We start from the raw sequence: 7,955 nt of genomic DNA, 5'->3' as shown, positions 1-7,955 counted from the left end.
AAGGGCAAGGTTTTTTTTAGTTAGGGCATTATGATCGGCACGGGTTTGGAGGGTCGAAGGGCTCGTTCCTGTGCTGTACTTTGTTCTTTGTTGGAATTCAGCAAAATCCTTTTTACTCAGAGTGGCGAGAATGTGGAACTTGCTCGTGCAGGGGATGGTGGGGATGAATCACATGGATGCAATTGAGGAAAGGAGATTAACCCTGTGAGCGAGAAAGGATGCGGGTTTTACTGAGAGCGTTAGGCGTGTTTATTTTATTTTATTAGTGTCACAAGTAAGCTTACATAAACACTGCAATGAAGTTACTGTGAAAATCCCCTAGTCGCCACACTCCTGTTCGGGTACACTGAGGGAGAATTTAGCCCGGCCAATGCACCCTAACCAGCACTGTCTTTCGCACTGTGGGAGGAAACCGGAGCACCCGGAGGAAACCCACGCAGACACGGGGAGAACGTGCAAACTCCGCACAGGCAGTGACCCAAGCCGGGAATCGAACCCGGGTCCCTGGCGCTGTGAGGCAGCGTGCTAACTCACTGCTGCACTGGGAGGAAACTTGAGTGGTGGATAAACGCGGGCCTGGATCAGTTGTGCTGTGTATTCTGTGTAAATTATGTGTCTGCAAGCTGCAAAGTGCCTCTCTTCATTCACTGAATTGTGTACATTACTTGGCACGGGAGTTAAGTGAGAAGTAGAAGTCAGTAGTAAAATAATCAGGAACCTGCGTAGAGTTAAATGCTTAACAACATTTGGCTTACATTTCATCAACTCTCATTCATCATTAACAACCTGCCATTGCCACATCTGGTCTTGTCTTCAGCCACCATCGGAATTCCAACATGGGACTTCCTACATAAAACAAGCATGTTAAACCTCATTCAAAACTGCTTCATGTTCCCTTCAACGTGAATTTTCAGGTTTTATTCTGAGCTCACACACGTAATAAATTTCAGCAAATGTAAAAAAAAATATACAGATGAAAGTAACATTTATATTTTTAGCACCGTGTCATAAAATGTCCCACAGGAGAGCTGACGGAGAAAATCTGATGCCTGGCCAGCCTAAGGAAATAATAGGGCAGGTGATGAATAGCTTGGTCAAGTTTTTTAATTAGTGTCACAAGTAAGGCTTACATTAACACTGCAATGAAGTTACTGTGAAAATCCCCGAATCGCCACACTCCTGTTCGGGTACACTGAGGGAGAATTTAGCACGGCCGATGTATCTAACCAGCACGTCTTTCGGACTGTGGGAGGAAACCAGAGCACCCGGAGGAAACCCACGCAGACACGGGGAAAATGTGCAGACTCCGCACAGTCAAAGAACAGTAAAGTTTGAGCCAGCATCCTTTGTCAATAGAATCATAGAATCCCTACAGTACAGAAGGAGGCCATTCAGCCCATCAAGCCTGCACCGACAACAATCCCACCCAGGCCCCATCCCCGTAACCCCGTGCATTTGCCCAGCTAATACCCCTGACACCAATCCACCTAACCAGCACATCTTTGGACTGTGGGAGGGAGGAAACCCACGCAGAACATGCAAACTCCACACAGACAGTGACCCAAGGCTGGAATCGAACCCGGGTCCCTGGCGCTGTGAGGCAGCAGTGCTAACCCACTGTGCCACCGGAGGGAGTGCCTTAAAGGAGAGACGGTAGACAGGTGGAGGCTTTTGGGGAGGGGGCGATTTCAGAGCTTGGGTCTCAGGCAGCTGAAAGCACAGCCAACAATGATCAAAGAAATGGCATCCAAGTTCTTCTGCAGGGAGGCAGGAAAGGGCCAGGGTGCTGGGTTCCATCCGAGTGTAACGTTCTGTATCCATCAGTCAATCGTAGATATTTGCTTTAGTCCCTCCCGATATACTGTGTGTCGGAACCACAGCACAAAATGCAGGTCTCTGCTTTAAGTGATCTGCCCCGGTTTTCCCTTCTGTCACAGCCACCTCGGGGGACCTGTTGAAAGATGCCAACAACAAACATTTTAATAATACATTCCCAACACAAGCCAGAAGGCATTCTTCCCAGTCCAACGTTCTCATTTCCCTGCATGTGCTGAATGATTTCATAGAGAATCCCTACAGTGCAGAAGCAGGCCATTCAGCCCATTGAGTCTGCACCGACTCTCTCCGCTAGAGCATCTTACCCAGACCCTATCCCTGTAACCCCACATATTTACGCCACTAATCCCCCTAACCTACACATCTTAGAATACTAAGGGGAAATTTAGCATGGCCAATCCACCTAACCTACACATCTTTGGACACTAAGGGGCAATTTAGCATGGCCAATCCACCTAACCTACACATCTTTGGACACTAAGGAGCAATTTAGCATGGCCAATCCACCTAACCTACACATCTTTGGACAATAAGGGGCAATTTAGCATGGCCAATCCATCTAACCTACAAATCTTTGGACAATAAGGGGCAATTTAGCATGGCCAATCCACCTAATCTACACATATTGGACAATAAGGGGCAATTTAGCATGTCCAATCCACCAAACCTACACATCTTTGGACACTAAGGGGAAATTTAGCACGGCCAATCCACCAAACCTGCACATCTTTGGACATTAAGGGGAAATTTAGCACGGCCAATCCACCAAACCTGCACATCTTTGGACATTAAGGGGCAATTTAGCATGGCCAATTCACCAAACCTGCACATCTTTGGACATTAAGGGGCAATTTAGCATGGCCAATCCACCAAACCTGCACATCTTTGGACATTAAGGGGAAATTTAGCACGGCCAATCCACCAAACCTGCACATCTTTGGACATTAAGGGGCAATTTAGCATGGCCAATTCACCAAACCTGCACATCTTTGGACATTAAGGGGCAATTTAGCATGGCCAATCCACCAAACCTGCACATCTTTGGACATTAAGGGGAAATTTAGCACGGCCAATCCACCAAACCTGCACATCTTTGGACATTAAGGGGCAATTTAGCATGGCCAATCCACCCTCCCCAAAGTCTGATGGCAGTTTCTCTTGAACCCTTCACAAGTGGCTACTGTCAATTATAGCTCGCATGAAGGAGAGCCTAGGGGCTATTCTTCTTGGGCAGGCTGAGGGGTGGAGGGGAGGGGTTGGCATGGGCATTGCCGTCCATTCTGACATCCATGCTCCCGCACTTTGAGCAGGAGTGGTTGGCAAGTTTCCTGGCCCACGAGATCTGGGCACAATCCTAGTACCACAAGTCTGTGCCCTAGCTGGAGCCAGGCTACGACACACGGGAATCTGGGTGACCAAGCGTCGTTTCAGGCAGTGCCTACATCAGCAGAGTCTCTCTCTGGGTGGTCAGTAACATCTGCAATGTGCAACATCAGGAGCCTGTAACATTTTCCTCTTGATCGTGTCACGCCAACTACTGAATTTTGAACAATAGGAGGCGTGGAAGCCAAACGCGAGGAACGTGATCGCTGGGATGAAACAAACTTTGTCCAAGGCCACTATGAAATAACTCAAGAAACTTTTACCCGGCTCTGAGTCTCATTCCACTGCCGAATAAAAACACTTGCTACTGCCGCTGCTTATAGCTACGACATGCACTGTCACTCTCAGCCCGTCTGCAATCTCTCTGTGACGCCCGGCTTCCAACTAAACCCAGGTCTATCCCTCTTTCTGTTGTCCTCCACTTTGCTCTCTAGCTCTGCAGAGTAAAGATGGCGCCGGAACGTGGAGACTTCTTGCGAGCCCTCCCCAGCATAGCCCCAAATTCCATCTTTTACTCTTAAACTCAGTGGTTAGCACTGCTGCCTCACAGCTCCAGGGACCTGGGTTCGATTCCTGGCTTGGGTCACTGTCTGTGTGGAGTTTGCACATTCTCCTCGTGTGTGCGTGGGTTTCCTCCGGGTGCTCCGGTTTCCTCCCACAGTCCAAAGATGTGCGGGCTAGGTTGATTGGCCATGCTAAAAATTGCCTTTAGTGTCCTGAGATGTGTAGGTTAGAGGGATTAGTGGGTAAATATGTAGGGATATGGGGGTAGGGCCTGGGTGGGATTGTGGTCGGTGCAGAATCGATGGGCCGAATGGCCTCTTTCGGTACTGTAGGGTTTCTATGATTCTTAACCCTTTTCAACTTTTGTAATAATGCTGCACTACATTCCGCACCCTCTCCTTTCCTTCTCTATGAACGGTATGCTTTGTCTGCATAGCGAGCAAGAAACAATACTTTTCACTCTATGTTAATACATGTGACAATGATAATTCAAATCAAATCAAATTCCTTATTGCCATTTGGGAGAATGCAGCTGCCAATGCGCACACTCACAAACAGCACATGAGATAAAATAACCGATAAATTTGTTTTTGTTTCCAAAGGGCGGCTGGAGTGGGCGGTGGTGGTGGGGGGGGGGTTGGTTGGCGGGAGGGGAGGTGGACAGGGCACTCGGGAAAGCGGCCCTGCTCCTCCTCGACTGCCATGGGATCCGGCTGTCCAGCCGAATGGGAAGTTTAAAAACAGCAGGTCTCACAGTGCAACACTGGAGCGTCAGCTGAAGTCCTGGAGCGCGACTTGAGAATGCTGGCAGTCAGACAGGCTACAATACAAGTGGCACGGTGGCACAGTGGTTAGCACTGCTGCCTCACAGAGTCAGGGACCCGGGTTCAATTCTGGCCTTGGGTGACTGTCTGTGTGGAGTCTGCACGTTCTCCCCGTGTCTGCGTGGGTTTCCTCCGGGTGCTCCGGTTTCCTCCCACAGTAAGATAAATAAGTTTATTTACTAGTCACAAGTAGGCTTACATTAACACTGCAATGAAGTTACTGTGAAAATCCCCTAGTTACCACATTTCGGGTACACGGAGGGAGAATTTAGCATAGCCAATCCACCTCACCAGCACGTCTTTGGACTGTGGGAGGAAGCCGGAGCACCCGGAGGAAACCCACGCAGACACGGGGAGAACGTGCAGACTTCGCATAGACAGTGACCCAAGCCGGGAATCGAACCCGGGTCCCTGGCGCTGTGAGGCAGCAGTGCTAACCACTGTGCCACCGTGCCGTCCCCAGGTTAGGTGGATTGGCCGTGCTAAAATGCCCCTTAGTGTCCAAAGATATGTCGGTTAGGGAGATTAGGGGGTAAATGTGTGGGGTTATGGGGATAGGGCAGGGGAGAGCCTGGATAAAAATGCTCTGTTGGGGAGTGGGTGCAGATCCTCAATGGTCCCCTTCTCCACTATAAGAATGCTATGATTTTATTCTATGATTTGTTACCAATAATCTACCACTGACTGTTTTCCTGGTGAAAAATTGTGGTTTTTCTATATGTTTCCCCCCCCTCCAGTTTCCTGCACTCCCCCCACGCAGACACTGACCAGTGTTGGGATAGGGGCCACACACAGGCCCCAGACTTTCCTCTGTAGGCCACAGCTGGATCCAATCCTGCTGACTTTAATCATCCCAAAAGGCGGGCAGTTCCCCGTGGGAGGCACTGGATAGATCAGGAGCTGGAACCATGGCGGATTCCTCCCCCCTTCTGAGCCCAGAGATATCAGAGCTGGTCACTACAATACCCTCAATGTCAGCTGGGCTCAGACCAGTGGTTCTAAGATGGATCCAGGGGGTAGAATCTCGTGCACTTCAGGGTTCAGTTGTAGACTTAGTGAGCACAGAGCCATTGAGGAAAAGGAGAGGCTGGGTAGACTGGGACTTTTTTCTCTGGCGCGTAGAAAGCTAAGGGGTGATCTTAAAGAGGTCTATTAAATAATGAGGAGCATAGATCACCTAGATAGTCAATATCTTTTCCCAGAGGTAGGGGAGTCCAAAACTATAGGAGAATTCCTATAGTGCGGAAGGGGGCCATTGAGGATCTGCACCCATTCCCCGACAGAGCACCTTTACCCAGACTCTCCCCTGCCCTATCAGCATAACCCCACGTATTTACCCCCTAACCTACATATCTTTGAACACTAAGGGGCAGTTTAGCATGACCAATCCATCTAACCTTCACATCTTGGAACACTGAGGGAGAATTTAGCACGGCCAACCCACCTAACCTGGGGGCATTGGTTTAAGGTGAGAGGGGAGAGATACAAAAGGGTCCAGAGGGGCAATATTTTCACACAGAGGGTGGTGAGTGTCTGGAACGAGCTGCCAGAGGTAGTAGTAGGGGCAGGTACAATTTTGTCTTTTAAAAAGCATTTAGACAGTTACATGGGTAAGATGGGTGTAGAGGGATATGGGCCAAATGCGGGCAATTGGGACTAGCTTAGGGGTTTTTTTAAAAAACGGCGGCATGGACAAGTTGGGCTGAAGGGCCTGTTTCCGTGCTGTAAACCTCTATGACTCTATGACTCTCTAACACATTAAATTTTTCAACTATTCCTGGCCCTGTGGCAATGCAACAGTTAAAGGAGCAGTTCGCTAGAAAGTTCCGAATAGCTTCAGCTAGCTCAGGTCATTGATCTGATGGTCACTGAGGCGTCACTTACTTGGATAAGAGTTGGACTGTTTGCTGAGTGGCTCCTGTCTTTTTGTGCTGTGACCCGTACAGAAAGGTCTGAATCCCCAGGCACTGCCAAACAGAGAGATTAAAGTATTTAATTAGAACTCTGCAATCAGCAACTCCTACCAGTCGAACTGGATCAGCACATTTATCACTTGCAACTGGGTGGCAAACGCAAATTTGAACAAAATTTTTGTTCTCCCGTTTTTTTACCAGCTCCCCATGGAGGTGCTGACTTTTTTAAATTCATTCGTGGGACATGGGTGTCGCTGGCTGGGTCAGCATTTATTGCCCATTCCTACTTGCCCCATGGAGGGCAGTTGAGAGTCAACCACATTGCTGTGGCTCTGGACTCACACGTAGGCCAGACCGGGTAAGGACGGCAGATTTCCTTCCCTAAAGGAACCAGATGGGTTTTTCCGACAATGGATTCCTGGTCATCAGTAGATTCTTAATTCCTGATTCTTGTTATTGAATTCAAATTCCACCATCTGCCGTGGCGGGATTCGAACCCAGGTCCCCAGAACATTAGCTGAGTTTCTGGATTAATATTCTAGTGATAATACCACTAGGCTGTCACCTCCCTCCTGCTGGGGGAAGGTGAGGCGGGGGGGGGTCTTTCTAATGGCAGTAGTGTACTCCAATGGCCTCACACCCACCCCCATCACCACAACCCCCACTGATCTTGCAATCCTCAGAAATCTCCGCTCTCCCCCAATTCCGGCTTCTCACGCATCCTAACTTCTTTCACTCTATCTACCAAAAGAGAAAATGCTGGAAACTTTCAGCAGGTGCGGCAGCATCTGTAAGGAGAGAAAAGAGCTGACGTTTCGAGTCCAGACGACCCTTTGTCAAAGCTTTCCTTCACTCGACCATTGGCGGACGTGGCTTCAGCTTCTTAGGCTTTCAGTTCTGGGATTCCCTTGCTAAACCTTTCTGCTTGTCCTATGACGAGAAGCTGCGCAGATTGGGTCTATTCTCTCTGGAGTTCAGAAGAATGAGAGGCCATCACATTGAAAGCTACAAGATCCTGAAAGGGTTTGATAGAGTGGCTGAGAGATTGTTTCTGCTGGTCAGGGAATTTAAAACACGGGGACACAGTCTCAGGATAAGGGGCTGGTCGTTCAGGAGTGAGATAGGCGGCGCGGTGGCACAGTGGTTAGCACTGCTGCCTCACAGCGCCAGAGACCTGGGTTCAATTCCTGGCTTGGGTCACTGTTTGTGTGGAGTTTGCACATTCTCCCCGTGTGACTGCGTGGGTTTCCTCCGGGTGCTCCTGTTTCCTCCCACAGTCTGAAAGACGTGCTGGTTAGGTTCATTGACCCGAACAGGTGCCAGAGTGTGACGACTAGGGGAATTTCACAGTAACTTCATTGCACTGCTAATGTAAGCCTTACTTGTGACACGAATAAATAAACTTTAAAAGGCGGCACGGTGGCGCAGTGGTTGACGCCGCTGCCTCACAGCGCCAGGGACCCAGGTTCCATTTCGGCTGTCTGTGTGGAGTTTG

At 49.2% G+C, this 7,955-nt stretch overlaps 1 protein-coding gene across 1 annotated transcript in view; it reads right to left on the bottom strand.

Annotated features, from left to right (window-relative positions):
* Window positions 1-528: 528 nt before the first annotated feature.
* Window positions 529-7,955, bottom strand: part of ttc23 (tetratricopeptide repeat domain 23) — a 72,345-nt gene continuing 64,918 nt past the window's right edge. Inside the window, exons 11-12 of the mRNA XM_078199998.1 lie at window positions 6,432-6,514; window positions 529-1,951 (exon numbers count right to left, since the gene is read on the bottom strand). Of these exons, the coding sequence (XP_078056124.1) occupies window positions 1,825-1,951; window positions 6,432-6,514 (210 nt within the window). The 3' untranslated portion in view covers window positions 529-1,824. The remainder of the gene's footprint in view (window positions 1,952-6,431; window positions 6,515-7,955) is intronic.

This window comes from Mustelus asterias, chromosome 29, assembly GCF_964213995.1.
Source record: "Mustelus asterias chromosome 29, sMusAst1.hap1.1, whole genome shotgun sequence".
Classification (NCBI taxonomy): Eukaryota; Metazoa; Chordata; class Chondrichthyes; order Carcharhiniformes; family Triakidae; genus Mustelus; species Mustelus asterias.
Note: the sequence above shows the minus strand (reverse complement) of the source record. Positions and strands in the feature narration are given on the sequence as shown.